Raw genomic sequence first — 17439 nt, 5'->3', positions numbered from 1 at the left:
AGAATTAAATAAGGAGGCAGGGTTTTTAAGCTGCTAGAATATATTAAAAATTGGTATCAATTTTGTTAAAACAGGGTGGCTACAATCAGGAAAATTTAAAAAGTGGAAGCGAAAGATTAAAGGAACCTTTTATTTCTGATAATGTGTAACTAAACCTATGTTTATAAAGTAAAGACAATATATTTCGACGTTAAAATCGACTAGCTTTATTGACCTAGGAAAATTGTTCTTATGGTGTAAAATATCTGGAAGAATTTTGTCTGAAAGCACTCTTATTTAAATACTCAAATGCAAAATAAAAGCTTTTGAATTTTTTGTTATGTTTAAAAACATTATGTTAAAGGTGAAAGTGTTAAGAAAATTGCATAAAAAAGTTTTGAAATATAGTTTACAAAATAATGATTTAAATAAAATATTTTAATATCAAAATTTCACTGTAGCTTCAGCCAAAAAATCTTAAAAAAATAAAAAGAAGTTTTAATCGTTTATTCATCATGCGAAAAACGATTAAGCGTCATAAAAAATGCAGCGATAAAAATTTATATTTCATCTATAAACATTTGCATATAGGACAGTTTTATTATAAGTTGAAATAAATCTAACTACACTGAAGAGGCAAAAAAACTGGTATACCTGCCTACTATCGCGTAGGGTACCCGCGAGTTCGCAGAAGCGCCGCAACACGACGTGGCATGGATTCGAGCAATGTGTGAAGTAGTGCTGGAGATAATTGACACCATGAATCCTGCAGGGCTGCCCATAAGTAGGAGTAAGAGGGGGTGGGGATATCTTCTGAACATCACGTTGCAAGGCATCCCAAATATATTCAATAAAGTTCATGTCTGGGGATTTTGGTGGCCAGCGGCACTCTTCTGAATTTAGACACTTCCGCTGGACACCAAAATCCCCAGACATGAACTTTATTGAACATATTTGGGATGCCTTGCAACGTGATGTTCAGAAGATATCCCCACCCCCTCTTACCCCCACTGGTTTATGGACAGCCCTGCAGTATTCATGGTGTCAATTATCTCCAGCACTACTTCACACATTGATCGAATCCATGCCACGTCGTGTTGCGGCGCTTCTGCGTACTCGCGGGTACCCTACGCGATAGTAGGCAGGTATACCAGTTTTTTTGCCTCTTCAGTGCACTACTCGCTTTCTAAGTTTGTCATAGACTTGCTTAAAGTCAGCAGTTTATTCGATCTGGTCTGCTTTTTGCTCGAAACAAATTTAAACAGAAAAAAAGTGTTTTAAAATGTAAAAAAATACTTATTTATTATTTACCTACCTTTATAAAAAGATACTGCTCACTAAATTTCATTAAAAATTTTACTAAATGTTTTTTTTTCCTTTCTTTCCTACTCCAGTATGCTTCACAATGCATTACATTTAAATTATCTATATTTTATTTTCCTACAGGATATTCGAAATATACGTAATAGTTAGAGGACTAACAATAAGACATGGTTCGCAATTGGACACCAAAGTCAAGGGGGTTGCGGTCGGTGTGCGGGTGGGTGACCACTCTAATCTGCCAGCAAAGGCATCTAGTTTACTCGGTATAGGTCCTCGTCAAATTGTTTTACCGTAAAGTGCTGGACTTGCGAGCAGATCGTCTGGCTACCAAAGCGAGGAAGCCATCCCTTCCACAGATGATCACAATCGTAATAGCATGTCTTCAAATTATCTTCCGAGATGTTTATCTGACAGTCGCCAATAGCCTATTGTTCAGCTCTAATGTGACATAAATGAAGTACTATTATATTTTGGTAGATCGATTTAAATTTTGCTTTATTAGGTTTCAAGTTTTAACCCTTTTTAAAACCTTTTAAATTCGAAAAACTTCAATATTCTTCGCGTATGACAAAGTGTTTATACTCTTCCTACATAGTATCTTAGACTAGACTGGCGATACTCAAAAACAATTATAACAGAAATACGGTTAAAGTTGGAAAAAATCTAAAAAAAATTGCTGATAGGGCTGCAGTTAGCTAATGTCTTAGTCAATATTTCTTTTTAAAATCTTTGATTGAATGAAAGCTGCATTGCAGCATTTTTTGAAATATTCACCATCAGTTGCAATCAAATCTCGTAAAGCAGCATACTGCCACATCATTATTTTTTTTTTTATTTATTTATTGGTTTATCTGCAGCGACAATTATGAAAAATTTTCTGACATAAACTAGTAGGAATAAGAAAAGTTTATGCCGTATCGCATGAATGTAATACAATAGTTTATTGAAGTTATATTTCTTATGCGACTTCCAACAAGGTTAAGTTAAACGTTTAACGCTACATTTTTATTGGCCGGGAAATCACGTTGTAGGATCCAGTTTTCCCTCGTTCATTTCCATATTGTTTTGGTTCTCACTAGCATAAAAGTATTGTTTTTCTATAAATATTTTTTTAGTTTGATTTGATACACATACAATTTAATAGGATAGTATTTTCTATTTTCAAATTTAGTGGATAACAATTGTAAAAAATGAGTGAAAACAATCCCACGGACAATGCGACGGATTTAAGGTTATGTCAAGGAACGGCTCTTGTGAATATCAATTGATTGTTAGGCTTTCTCTTTTGAAATTACATTACGACGCATTCACATACAATATTAATGCAAATACATTTTCCATGGCGAAACGATGAGGCAACCACAAGCACTTCCACTGGTTCAAGAGGTCCACGAGGGAAAAATGCGCAATATTACTGTTATTACAGTGCATGGAAGCGAGCGGAGCAGAAAAAAGAGTCGTTGAATAGAACTAGTGATCCTTCTACGACTGCTTCTACAATTAACGTCGCAGGTTACGAAGTTTAACTTCTTCCGCGCGGAGGGACTCCACGCACTATTTTTCTTTCAACTTTAACCATTTTGCTATTAAATGAATAAATCTAAGAAATATACTTGAGGATATAAATCTTATTTCTTTAAAAAAAAATATATATGAAAATATGGTAGTAAGAGTCAATATGTTAAAAAATTAGCACCCATTCTCCAGACTCGCCAGACGTGAATAAGAGGAAAGAAAAGTGGTTGTCCATCTATTAATTTTAACTTTCTACCCCACTGATTTTTCTCCTTCACATCTAGCAAGTCTTGAGCACAGACGTTTATTTTGAGCACTCAGAATCTTCATATTTTTTTAAGTAATAAAGATCTATATCAAGATGTAAATTTTCCTGGTATTTACATTTGAAAACCGTTAGTCTAATTTAAAACCCTTTGTAAGTGTTTTGTGACATTATTCTAATATTCAAATCTGCATAATGAATGATGTCTTCATATAGGCAGCAGCATTTCCAGCAATGAATGTCTTAATCAGCCGATGGGTGCCAAAAATGGAGAGAAGCCGCATTCAGACTGCTATGTTTATGGGTGTACTGGTTGGCACTATTTCTGCTAATATGCTTACTGGAATATTGTGTGAAAGCTCATTTCTAGGAGGATGGCCGTCTGTCTTTTATCTATTTGGTAACAGTAGCTTAGTTGTTTGCAAAACATTTATTAGATATTGGTATCAATATATTTGGTATTGATATCATTCAAATGTTATGGAGAAAAAAAAGCAAAAAAAAGTTCTCATTAGCAAAAAAAAAAGCAAATAAAACCTGTCCAGAACTTCTTTTACAATACAAAACCACGTCCAACACCGTCTGACATAAGTGAAACGCAACGCTCCTTTTGTTTTTAACTTTGAATTTTACAGCCAGTCCACTAGGACTGGTCTTGATATAAAACTGGACTCCTGGACATCCGAAATGCAAATGAAGGATTTTAATGTGAATATCAGTGATAAAAGATTGCATAACAATAGTAATTTTGTTAGAACTCAATCACCGCCTCCTATAACTGAAAACCTCCACGCGGTTTTTTGTCCGATCAGACCACAAGAAAGCTAAACCAATTAGTGAAAGAACCATTTCATATGAAATCTATTGAAAATTAGAAAGTGGTAGCAAATATATGTCTAAAAATTTGTTTCATTTATGAATACAATTAGTTCGTCTTAATTACTTGTCAACCACTACAGATTCAATTCTCAAATATATATGGAAAATTTCTCTGAAGTACTTTTATAATAGAATTTGGGTACTTGCGCGCAAGTGGGTCGCTTTTTGAATAATCTGCGCAGACTACTTATAAGAAACCGTGTGGAGGCTCTCTGATGTAGGAGGTGATGACTCAGTGCAGTGAAACCTCTCGGGCGACCACTCTCCATTCGCGGTTTTTTGGTGTGGAAATGTCAATTCTATTGGTGTCATGAAAAGACGTAACGATGAATAGAATAAAATTTAACGTCTGTAAAAATGATACCAACTTATGCGCAAAAAAAAAAATTACCAATTAGGAAAGATTGAACTATTTTAGATAAATAAACAACTATGCATTTTTTTGCTTGTTTAAATTTGCATTTAATTTAATATCACAAAAATAAGCTTTTAAAATATGAGAAGAGGTTATTTTTTTTGTTTAAGATTATTGTTTTTTCTAAAATAACTTTTTTTTCTAATTAATTTTCAACTCTAAAAGTAAATTATTGATAGCATCGTCTTTAGAGTACTCTCATAACGATATTAGGTTGCATCGACAAAAAGAGCTCCCTAAATAATAGCCTCACACAAATATTGTGAAAACATTTTAATCTACCTTTTTGTTTTGCTAAATTTTTTGATCTGATATTTTGTCGTGTTTTCTCATATGATCTTTTCCGCATTTGATGCGGACGATCGCCTGGTCGGTGGGAGAAGCATGGGTGAAAGCCCTTATATAGCAAGACGGAAAAGAGAAAAACCTGGTACTTAAAACATTTCATTCCAGCATTTTTTTCGAAAAAAATGAAATATCTGTAACTATCAAGATTTCTTTTATAATTCTGGCATATATATAAAACTGCTTCTTTTCCAAGATAAAATAGATATTGTTTAAAAATTTAAAAAAAGAATAAGTAAACTCCTCCCCAAAACTAGCTATAACTGAAATGGTTTTACTACCAGCCTTTCCTCTTTTCCGTCTCGCTTTCACCCCTGGGGAGAAGTTTTAATGGTCTCTTCTAAAGGCTATTTTTCAACACACAGTCTATGGAAAGAATTCCAACCCTCCCAAAAGTGGTCATAAATAGAGCCGCTCTTTCATGGAGGTTTCACTGTATTAAGTTACTTAATAAATAAATAAATAAATCCGAATATTTTTGCCTGTATAAAAAAATATGTATTGATATTTCTGCTTATTTTATGTACGGATTCCATATAAATATTCGCCACAATTTTGTTACAAGCAGAAAAAATAATGGATTAAGAATAAAGAAGCGTGGTTGTCCATCCTCTGCCTCTCCCAGCGACCATGCACATGCACATACACAAGCAAGCAAAATTCAATACGTTCCCAATGCTTATCCAAAATATTAATAAAAAATGAGGACAATTACTTACAGAGAAATTAAAACACCGAAGAGACTCTGCCCATCATGTGTTGTCTATTCGTAAGTGTAATTGTTCTTGGAATTTTTTAATTTCATTCTTATCTTTAGGTTTTGTTGGTTGCATATGGTTTGTATTATGGACAGTACTTATCTATGAATACCCAGAAGACCATCCTCGTATATCAAAAAGCGAATTAATCCACATTCAAGAAGGTACAAGTACTGTGAAGTCTAAAGTAAGTTAACTTCCTAAACTAGTTTAATTAACTGAATTATAATCTAAATAATTACAAACGTAAAATATCCAATATACCTATATATGAATATCTAAAAGCGAATTAATCAACATTGAAGAAGGCACAAGTACTGTGAAGTCTAAAGTAAGTTAACTACTTAAACTAAGTTAATTAAATGAATTATAATCTGAATAATTACAAACGTAAAATATCCAGTATACCTATATATGAATATCTAAAAGCGAATTAATTAACATTGAAGAAGGCACAAGTACTGTGAAGTCTAAAGTAAGTAACTACTTAAACTAAGTTAATTAAATGAATTATAATCTAAATAATTACAAACGTAAAATATCCAGTATACCTATATATGAATATCTAAAAGCGAATTAATTAACATTGAGGAAGGCACAAGCACTGTGAAGTCTAAAGTAAGTTAACTACCTAAACTAGTTTAATTAAATGAATTATAATCTAAATAATTACAAACTTAAAATATCCAGTATACCTATATATGAATATCTAAAAGCGAATTATATAACATTGAGAAGCGAATTATATAACTGTGAAGTCTAAAGTAAGTTAACTACTTAAACAAAGTTAATTAAATGAATTATAATCTAAATAATTACAAACGTAAAATATCCAGTATACCTATATATGAATATCTAAAAGCGAATTAAATAACATTGAAGAAGGCACAAGTACTGTGAAGTCTAAAGTAAGTTAACAACTTAAACAAAGTTAATTAAATGAATTATAATCTAAATAATTACAAACGTAAAATATCCAGTATACCTACATATGAATATCTAAAAGTGAATTAATTAACATTGAAGAAGGCACAAGTACTGTGATGTCTAAAGTAAGTTAACTACTTAAGCAAAGTTAATTAAATTAATTATAATCTAAATAATTTCAAACGTAAAATACCCAGTATCTTTGATCAGATTTTGTTTGATCTTTATAAAAAAATCAAAAATTTCACTCTTGAAATCCTTGCTATTACGTTTTAATGATAGTTATATAATAATTTATAGATTGATCATCTAATGAAAGTTAATTAAATGAAATTATAATCTATCTAACCTAAGATAAAATTATCTAGTGTCTTTTAATAACCTTTAACCTTGCTGCAAATGTATTAAGAAGTACCAAAGTAATAAAAACATACTATACTTTCTTTACTTTTTCATTTTCATAATTTGTATTACTTTTTCCATCGCTATCAATTTAATTTTTTTATCCATTTGCTAAAATTATTTTAAATATATATACAAATCTCTTTAGAATTCATTGAGAAGATTATGCATGCTTTTCACATGAGTCCTTACTTGTGAAAACTAAATAGTGCAATGATATTTTTATTTCTTGTAAGGTTTTTTTTATGTACATATATGTAACAGTCGTTGAACATCAGGCCCAATTTTGGGTATTTATTTTTTATCTTATTTAAAATATAAAAATTAAGCTATTCAATTTTATCTCACAATTTATCTTGAAAATTTATGTTACAAAAGAAAAGTTTTTTTCGTTTCTAATGTAAATCTGTTCATAGATCAGAGTGCTGATACAAAATNGAAGGCACAAGTACTGTGAAGTCTAAAGTAAGTTAACAACTTAAACAAAGTTAATTAAATGAATTATAATCTAAATAATTTCAAACGTAAAATACCCAGTATCTTTGATCAGATTTTGTTTGATCTTTATAAAAAAATCAAAAATTTCACTCTTGAAATCCTTGCTATTACGTTTTAATGATAGTTATATAATAATTTATATATTGATCATCTAATGAAAGTTAATTAAATGAAATTATAATCTATCTAACCTAAGATAAAATTATCTAGTGTCTTTTAATAACCTTTAACCTTGCTGCAAATGTAGAAAGAATTACCAAAGTAATAAAAACGTACTATACTTTCTTTACTATTTCATTTTCATAATTTGTATTACTTTTTCCTACGCTATCAATTTAATTTTTTTATCCATTTGCTAAAATTATTTTAAAAATATATACAAATCTCTTTAGAATTTATTGAGAAAATTATGCATGCTTTTCACATGAGTCCTTACTTGTGAAAACTAAATAGTGCAATGATATTTTTATTTCTTGTAAGGTTTTTTTTTTATATACATATATGTAACAGTCGTTGAACATCAGGCCGAATTTTGGGTATACGCTTACCAATGCTCATCTTAGTAGCTTTGTAATTTTGAACCTAATCCAGAAAACAAGGGAACTCTTAGATCAAGCATTGGGAGAAGTTTGCCTTCCTGAAGGACTTTTTGAGACCAGCTGTTGTGTTACATGGAGACAAAAACCACGAAAATATACCCTACGGTTAGTTTATGACAAGAGGGGTCTAGCCTATGATCCGTCTACCACTGAGCTTATTTTACCTTCGCACTGTGATCGGTACGTCCCGGGTGCAGAATTCGTATTGACCATTAATCGATGGTATTCTCGAGCTAGGTTCACCTCATTGGAAGGTAAATGCTCTGTCTCCTGAGCCGCCACGACTCAATTGCAAGTCTTTAAAAAATAATTGTAAAGCAACTTTATAAGCATAATCCTACCTACCTAATTTTGATTACTTCCCTTTTATATGCCAATTATATGTAGTACTTTCTACGTATGTACTTCTCGTCGTTTTTTTCTTGCGGTATCTAACAGGTAAGCAATATAATTTAAAGCCTAATTTTGACTTATGAATCTCTAATTTTAACTTCATTTTGACCTACATTCTGAAACTGAAAGCATGAAACAATTAAAGCGAAAATAGAAATAACAGATTGAGTACCATGATACTCCACCGTTCAATCTAGTCAACAAAATGGCGACTGTTTACCCATATGATCGGTGATGGCCAATCAAAATCGAAAGCGACACAAAGGTTGGTAGGGACAGAGGTGACGCAACTTGAACTAGGTAATATAAGGCTTTAACTTTTTTTTTCTTTTTTTATTTAAAAGATAAATATGAAAAACCGAACTCACGTGATAAAAGGAAAACTTATTCATTTCACTTTAAGCTTTTCTTTGTATTGTTAATCTGTTCGTTATGAAAAAAAATACTGATATTAAATAGTTCAGTTTAAATTGAAATAAGTGTCAATTTAATTAAGAATTTTGATTAAGTATTTATTTTTTATCTTATTTAAAATATAAAAATTAAGCTATTATCAATTTTTTCTCGTAATTTATCTTGAAAATTTATGTTACAAAATAAAAGTTTTTTTCGTTTGTAATGTAAATCTGTTCATAGATCGGAATGCTGATACAAAATAGTTCAGTAAGCCTTTTCTTTCTAACGTAAATTTGCTCATAGAACAAAGTGTTGATACATAATAGTTTAATATAAAATATATCTATTTAATTTCAGAATATTAGTGTACCTTGGAAGTCTATTTGGACATCGTTGCCGATGTGGGCAGTTATTGTGGCACATTTTGGGCAAAACTGGGCGTTTTACACTTTGCTAACTATGATGCCGACATATCTATCCAACGTTTTGCATTTTGACATGAAAGATGTAAGTATATTTTAATGCAAAGTTGGAGCATATTTTTAGCTGTAGTAGGCACACAAATTTCTTTAATTTCCTTCAGATTAGCTTATTTGTGGACACACGGCTCGAAAATTATATCACTCGTCATGAAAGGGGCACGTTAAAATTCCAATCAGGTATTTTATCAGAAATATCTTAAACTGATTCCTTGAATTCAGATAAAAATTAGAATTGATAAGAATAGCTTATTTATTTTCATTTCATGCTTATTTTATTGACACTATATTTTTTATAGGTTAATAAGGTCTCTGAGATAAACAATTTTCTTTATTTTTAAAAAAATATTATTTTTGCGTTTATAAAAAATTAAAAATATGAAAAGCTCAGATAATTTACTATTGAAAGTTTGTCATGGAAGGAAATATCAATATGAATAACTTTCTATGCAAGTCGTGATGTTAATTACGATTGAAGAATTAAGGAGATAAAATTAATAAGGGTTTCTACCACTTAAAGACAATTTTAATCGCATTCCTGCTTCTGCAACCAAAGAGGTCAGTTCCCATGTGGGGTGTTAGAAACTAATCTTTAAATTTCTATTCCCAAAAATGTTGAATAGTGGAGCTTGCTGTATTCAATTTATAAATTATTTTATTTTAATTTAAATAATTTTTTTAGAAAAAAATTTATTTTTGAATACAAAAAATTTATGCATATTGAAGTTTTAATTAATTTTTTTTAACTATAATCATTATAAACTTGCATAAAAAATGTAATTTTAATGTTTAATGTAATTTAAATGCAATTAATGAACTAACTGAATTTTTTTAAATTTTGAAATAAATAATTTAAGTTTTAATTCAATTTAATTATGAAAATATAAAAAGTATATTATCATAGTTATTCAAAAATGAGAAAAAAAATTAAACAAAACTGTTCATTATAACTATAATTATGTATTTAAACTAGTATTATATACTATAGCTATTATTATTTATTATTGCTATTATTATTAACCATTTTTTACAACTAGGGAATGATTTCATTAAAATTACAAATTTAGTTGGTAGTATATGATAATTATGATTGCAAATTTAAAATAAATAAAATAATAAAGGTGAAAGAAAAGGTATCTATTTAAGTAAATAATAGTTCTTTTCATTTTATTTTATCTTTTTAGTTTATTTTTTTAACAAGTATAATAATGTACTATTGTTTGCATTTTCAATACTAAATTTAATAAACATTTAAATTATTTATTTCAGAATAAAAAAAATCATTAAGTTCATTAAAAATATTAAATTAAAATTTTTGGGGGAAATTTAATTATTTTAATTATAAAATAATAAAAAAGTTTGTTTTAGCAATATTATACTTTTGCTTACATTTTTAAAGTAAAACGTAATAAAACCTTAAATATTTACTATATAATAAAACAAAATTTAGTTATTGTATTAAAAAGTTTTAAGTTATAAATTTTTCTTAAATAATCCGTATATTTTAATTAAAAACAGTAAAAAAATAAAATATCAATTATTTTATTTTTAACAAAGTAAATTTTTTTTAAACTTATTTATTAAAACATAATAATTTGTAACTTGAATGCAACATACTTAACCCCTTGGGGACGGGTGATTCAGAAAAGCATTCATACAAAATCAGAATCAGGATATAATTAAATAAAAAACGGTAACTTAAATGTAGTCGTTGCTAATTTGACAGACTTACTTTGCTTTTACTTTAATTATTGTTAGTCGAATCATATATATAATTAATGTTAGTTCCAAGTATAACTAAATACTTTTATTTTGAACAAAGTAATGGTGAATTAAATAAATCAAACAATTATAACTCAGCCCACAAATAAACTGCTAAAGAAATACTTTGATCACCAGTTTTATCTTTTTACCCTGGTTGATATGGTTTTATGCTGGCACGTGACAGTCGGCAAGATAAAAGTAATAAATCATTTAAGGTTTGAAAGCTTAAAACATATTAATAATGCGTAGATTAACCCTTTCGCGCCGACTGTCACAAGTACGTGACAGCATAAAACCGCATCAATCAGGGTAAAAAGATAAAACTGGTAATCAAAGTATTTCTTTAGCANATAGTTTTATTTTGAACAAAGTAATGGTGAATTAAATAAATCAAACAATTATAACTCAGCCCACAAATAAACTGCTAAAGAAATACTTTGATCACCAGTTTTATCTTTTTACCCTGGTTGATATGGTTTTATGCTGGCACGTGACAGTCGGCAAGATAAAAGTAATAAATCATTTAAGGTTTGAAAGCTTAAAACATATTAATAATGCGTAGATATAAAGTGGGTTTTTATATAATTTGTTCTGATTCATTCCAGAGGAAAATGTTTCATAAATGTAATATAATTTCTTACTTAGAATTCTTAATTTTTTAAAACTGCTCTTTTAATTAATTTAATTTAAACAGAATGGAATTGTCTCTGGTCTACCCTACATGATGATGATTATATTTGCATTGCCAGCCAGTTTTGTTGCTGATAAATTAAGAGAAAGTGAACGCCTCCAAATCACCACTATAAGAAAAATCATGAACACCATATGTAAGTAGTTATAATTTCGCAGATTAACCATAATGTTGCTGAAATCAAAATGTTTTAAATCACTGTATGTATGGGGTAGGGGCTGCTGTGTGGCCCTGACACCCATTTTTTGCTAAATAAAGAAAGAAAGAATGATTCGCAGATGTCAACTTGCTCCGTTTTGTGTAGAAGTATTTTCTAGTGGTAACAAGTTATTTTTAGTTTTGCATTTATTCAATCTAACAGGGTTCCCATGGTCTGAAAAAATATTTAAAGTGGAAACGAAAGAAATATTTATCTAGTGGTTTTAAACTATAAATAAAAAGTAATTTAAAGGAAATACGCCTTGATGCAGAAAATAACGCGTAAATAGGTTCGCAATTCACAAATAGAAGATTAAATTTCAATTCACAAACAAAAGATTCACAATTCACAAATAAAAGATTAACACGTTCAGCCGGTGTGACCCACCGGTGGGTCACGCTAGATTTTCTCATCTTAGTAAAAACTGGTAACAATAAATTTCATTTTTTAGTTTTTTTCCGAGAATATAATAAAATTCCATAACTACCAATTGTTTTTAACGGATGCAATTTTAATATTGAATCGCTTCTTTGCCGTGATAAATTTCCTTACAGTGAATTGTTTCTGTTGAGAATAGATTAACTCCTCCCGAATATTATCTAATATTGAAATAGTTCTTCTACCAGTATTTTCTCTTTTCCCGTACCAGTATTTTCCCTTTTCCCAGCGTGTTTTGTCTTTTCCACTTCGTGGGAACCCTGGTTTAAGAAATGTTTCCACCACTACTTATTAAAAATTTAAAGTATCTTATGAAATGAAACTTTAATGCTGTTATGTTATCACACCAGGGTCATGCCCCACAGAATGATGATCGTCTACTTCAACTCATGCCTAACCCCAACAAGGACTTGGTTTTTTGTACTTTATCGACATTATCTTAGGCTCCCACGGGCTCTATTTTAGATGAAGTAGTGGAGTGTCCGGTACTACGTAAGGTACTGCGTAAATAACTACGACTACTAATGGTCAACGCCGTAGCTCTGTAATTTTGAACCAATCCAGAAGACAAGGAAACTCCTGGATCGGTACCCCCAGAGGTATTTATTTGTTATGGGAGCATGGAAGACTTTGAGACTCGACAGATTTAACGTCCATCAGTCACCATTCACTACACGGGGAGTCTTCGACCGGCGTGGACCGAACCCACGAACTCTTGGACATGAGCCCGGCACCCNTTTTTAACGGATGCAATTTTTATATTGAATTGCTTCTTCGCCGTGATAAATTTCCTTACAGTGAATTGTTATTGTTGAGAATAGATTAACTCCTCCCGAATATTATCTAATATTGAAATAGTTCTTCTACCAGTATTTTCTCTTTTCCCGTACCAGTATTTTCACTTTCCCCGGCGCATTTTGTCTTTTCCACTTCGTGGGAACCCTGGTTTAAGAAATGTTTCCACCACTACTTATTAAAAATTTAAAGTATCTTATGAAATGAAACTTTAATGCAGTTATGTTATCACACCAGGGGTCATCCCCCACAGAATGATGATCTTCTACTCCAACTCATGCCTAACCCCAACAAGGACTTGAATTTTTGAACTTTATCGACATTATCTTACGGGCACTATTTTAGATGAAGTAGTGGAGTGTCCGCGGACAGGTACTACGTAAATAACTTTAGTCTAAGCAGTTATCACAAACTAGCATGAGCTTATTCCCTTATGACCTGGAAGCATAGGGCAACACAGATGCGATGAATCAGTTAGTGGCGCCAAACACTGAGCTATCCAAAATATCCAGCTGCAGTTATCACATCCTTAGCACACTTCTGATATCACACTGACACTTATCAACACTAACAATCAGCTTATCCCTGTGAAAGAGCAACCCCTCGGGGTCTGATCTGGGGTAAGCTTATCCCTGTAGAGTGCAAACCGGCATGAGTGGTAATCATCTGGACTCTACTTTAAACTCTACTTTAATCATCTGGACTCTATTTACATATACACACATTCCTTTAACTCGCCCCCCTCTTTTCTAAAGTTTGTTTTTTACATTAAAATAAATAAAAAAAATTTGGCCGTTTTTTTCAGAAAATTTCGTTTGGCCGTGTTTTTTTTTCCAGAAAATATTTTTAAAACAATTTTTGTTACCTCATAATTATAATAGACAATTCTTTAAGAAAAAGACAAAAATACTCGTGACTTTTAGGGTACGTCAGACATTTGAGAGACCTCTCAGCCTTTCTGATAAATCAGGGCCACTTGAGTGAATCTGTGCTTGAGACAACTAGTGAAGTCCAGTTGAAATCTATAGCAATAGAGACACCTCTAACAGGCTGCATATTTTTATTGATTGATCCCGCTCTTCACAACTTGGACTTGGATATGTGGTATGACGAAGTATCTGCCCTTCATCTGGAAAAATGTGCCCTTAGGCAACGGTAACTAATGACGTTAAAAATAGGAGAATGACCACAGAAAATTTCTGCAGTTATCTTCTCCGGGCCCTTCACAACAAGGCTGAAAGTTAAGAAGGTTATCAAGACGGAAAAGAGAAAAAACTTTTGCCTAATAAATTTCATTTTTCGCTTTTTCTTGGGAATAATAAAATATTTATAACTACCAAGTTTTTTTAACGGACACAATTTAGATATCAGATTTAGATATCACAATTTAGATTCCCCGAGAATTAATTAATAGTAGTGAATTGCTTATTGCAAGGGCTAGAGTTACTCATCCCGAAAATTATCTATTATTGCATTAGCTTTACTACCAGTGTTTTCTTTTTTTTCGTCTTGCTTTCAGGCCTGCTTCAAAAGAACGAAATGTGGGAGCAGGTGTTTTCTCTGACTTGTTCGTACTCTGTTTTCTTCGTTTGTCCCTTTACCACAACATTTGAGGTGGAGGCTATCAGGTTGTCATCTCACGATTTGATTTCTAGGTGCATGAGTTTTCCGTTATATTGTCAGACTCAAATCGTTTTATTCTCTGTGATTCAGGCATCATAGTTCGCAGGTCTGCTCACTTGCTAGGAATTTAGGATTGCATTGATAACTTAAGTATTTTGTAAGACTTAAACAAAAAAGTTATTTTGCAAAGGGTCACGGTTAATTATGGATGATATAATGAAATAGCCGATTTATTTGGCATAAAAGGGAATCAGATTCTTACATATTAAGTGGTATTCTATCCCTTATTTAACTATTATGCATAAAGACTTTCAACCTAGGCCAGCAGATCAACATACTTGCCAACTTTTAATCCCTTCCTTTATCATTTTTCCCAGTGGTATTAAAATGGAATTAAAATTTCAATTTTAAGCAAATAGATACGTTGTACTTGAAAAAAACTTAAATTGACTACCATGATAGTAACACATATTAATACATGTGCTTAATGTTTTTGAGAATAGTGGTGATCAATATCATATAAAAATTAAGTTTATAAAAGAAAAAAATAGTATATATTTACTACCACTTTAAATATGAAAATGGAATTTTACGCCAAATGCGTAAAAGTTGGCAGGTATGGATCAACTAAAGGATAAGTGCTGGAGGAAATCTCGTTTAAATGTTCCAGTTGCCCTTAGACTTTATTCTGTTGAGCCAGTTCGGTTAGAGACTGGACACAATTGTCTTGCAGGACATTCATTTAGATTAAACATCTTTTCTTCGCCTAAAGGTCTGTTTTTACGGTCCAAGATGTCGGTAAAAAAATGTGCACATTAGCATTGTTCACATTTAAGATAATAAAATCATTCTTACATGATAGACAAATGACAAAATGAAGTCGCAATAACACAAATGGATACTAACAAATTAATTTGTTTAAATCAAACTATAAGAAAACGGGCAACAAAATGAAATGATCATATCCCTACTTCTACTAATTTCCAAGGACTTGGATAATCGCTTACACATTCCAAGCTCTTTTATATCTACCCCACTGTTGCTAAATTCAAAGTGCTTTTACCTCAATATTTTAATTTCATGATCTATGGGATAGGGGTCACAGTCCAGCACAAGAGCCCAGTTTTACTAAATAAAGCAAGCAAGCATTCCAAGCTCCAAGTTAACAAGTTTTCAACCTACAAGTTTAATCAATCTTGGTTTAAGAACTTGAACTGTATTCTAGGGCACTCATATAATAAATACTGGCAGGCAAGATAGAAGCTTTCCAGACTTTTTGCCTTGGTTTGACTCCTTAAGACAAATATTATCATGAGTTCATCTGATTGCTGAACGGGATCCAAAGGAATGTTCTTTTTTCTTTTGATGGGAAAACATCCGTATTTTAGTAATTAATAGCGAGATCTGATTCTTTCTTTTCAATGATTTTAATGTAAAGATTTTCGCAATTTAATAATAAAATACAATTTTGTTACAATTAAAAACAAATATTTTCGTATATTTTGTTTTTAAATATATTATTTTGATTCAGTAAATCTATTCCTTCCCTTTTTTAATTTTCATTTCTCTTTTCTTTATTTCAGCTTTTTTCGGGCCAGCATCATGTGCCGTTGCAGTAGCATTTACTGGTTGTCATCCAATGACCATTATAGCTATATTCATTCTTTCGTTTGGATTAAACGGTCTGATATATTCTGGTTACATTGTGAGCCATGTCGACATGAGTCCACAATTTGCTGGTAAGACATAATATTCATTACTCTAACTCACAGGATTCACTGCATAAATAAATAGGTAATTAATGAACTTTTATGAAATAAAAATATTCATTACTCTAATGCACCAAATTTACTGCACAACTAAATAAGTTACAATAGGACTTTAATGAATCAGAGTCTTCATTACCCTAATTCTCAAATTCACAGCTCAACTGAACACGTCATAGGGGCACTTTAATGAAATCAGAATATTCAATACTTTAATTCACAGATGTCACTACACTACTAAACTCACTACTATCAGACCACTATGCAGGTAAACCAATTAGTGAAAGAACCATTTAATATGAAATCAATCAAAAATTAAAAAATGGTAGCAAATATATGTCTAAATTGTTTTTTAATTTCTGAATATAATTGGTTTGTTTTATTTACTTGTACTACAGATTCAATTCTCAGATATATATGATAAAATTTCTCTCAAGTATTTTTAAAATAGAATTTGGAATCATGCGCACAAGTGGTTCGCGTTTTAAATAGTCTGCGCAGACGACTTATAAAAACCGTGTGGAGGCTTTCTGGTGTAGGAGATGATGACTAAACCCGTCATAGGAGGACTTTATCGAAATAAAAATCATTGTGCATCAAACTCATAGTAATTAGGTTAAATAGTTTGAAAAGTTATGAGTATTTAATGCATAAAAACTTTAATTCTTCACTTAATCCTTTTACCTTCTTCCTTTTAAATCCTTTTACCTTCAAAATTATCAGTTCTATCAACTTGCCTCTTGATTAGTTGAATAAGGCATAAGGAAATACAAATAAAACAATGCCTCTTTTATAAAGATAGAAATTTTAGGCACACAAAAAATATAATACAAAAATGTACTTTTAGTATATGATACTGCTATAAATCTCATTTATATTTCTAAACTGTTATTCCTTTCGACTTTGTATTGGTATCATTCAATTAAGAATTAATAACAATTAATATATATATATATATATATATATGCATTTCTTTTTAAAAAAAAAAAT

At 30.8% G+C, this 17439-nt stretch overlaps 1 protein-coding gene across 1 annotated transcript in view; it reads left to right on the top strand.

The window, feature by feature from the left end:
• LOC107447482 (uncharacterized) overlaps nucleotides 1–17439 on the top strand; it is an 84481-nt gene that overhangs the window by 56123 nt on the left and 10919 nt on the right. Inside the window, exons 16-20 of the mRNA XM_071181641.1 lie at nucleotides 3299–3482; nucleotides 5539–5666; nucleotides 9052–9201; nucleotides 11632–11764; nucleotides 16267–16422. Of these exons, the coding sequence (XP_071037742.1) occupies nucleotides 3299–3482; nucleotides 5539–5666; nucleotides 9052–9201; nucleotides 11632–11764; nucleotides 16267–16422 (751 nt within the window). The remainder of the gene's footprint in view (nucleotides 1–3298; nucleotides 3483–5538; nucleotides 5667–9051; nucleotides 9202–11631; nucleotides 11765–16266; nucleotides 16423–17439) is intronic.

The sequence above is a fragment of the Parasteatoda tepidariorum genome, chromosome 6 (genome assembly GCF_043381705.1).
Source record: "Parasteatoda tepidariorum isolate YZ-2023 chromosome 6, CAS_Ptep_4.0, whole genome shotgun sequence".
NCBI classification, from domain to species: Eukaryota; Metazoa; Arthropoda; class Arachnida; order Araneae; family Theridiidae; genus Parasteatoda; species Parasteatoda tepidariorum.
This window is presented reverse-complemented; position numbering and strand designations above follow the sequence as displayed.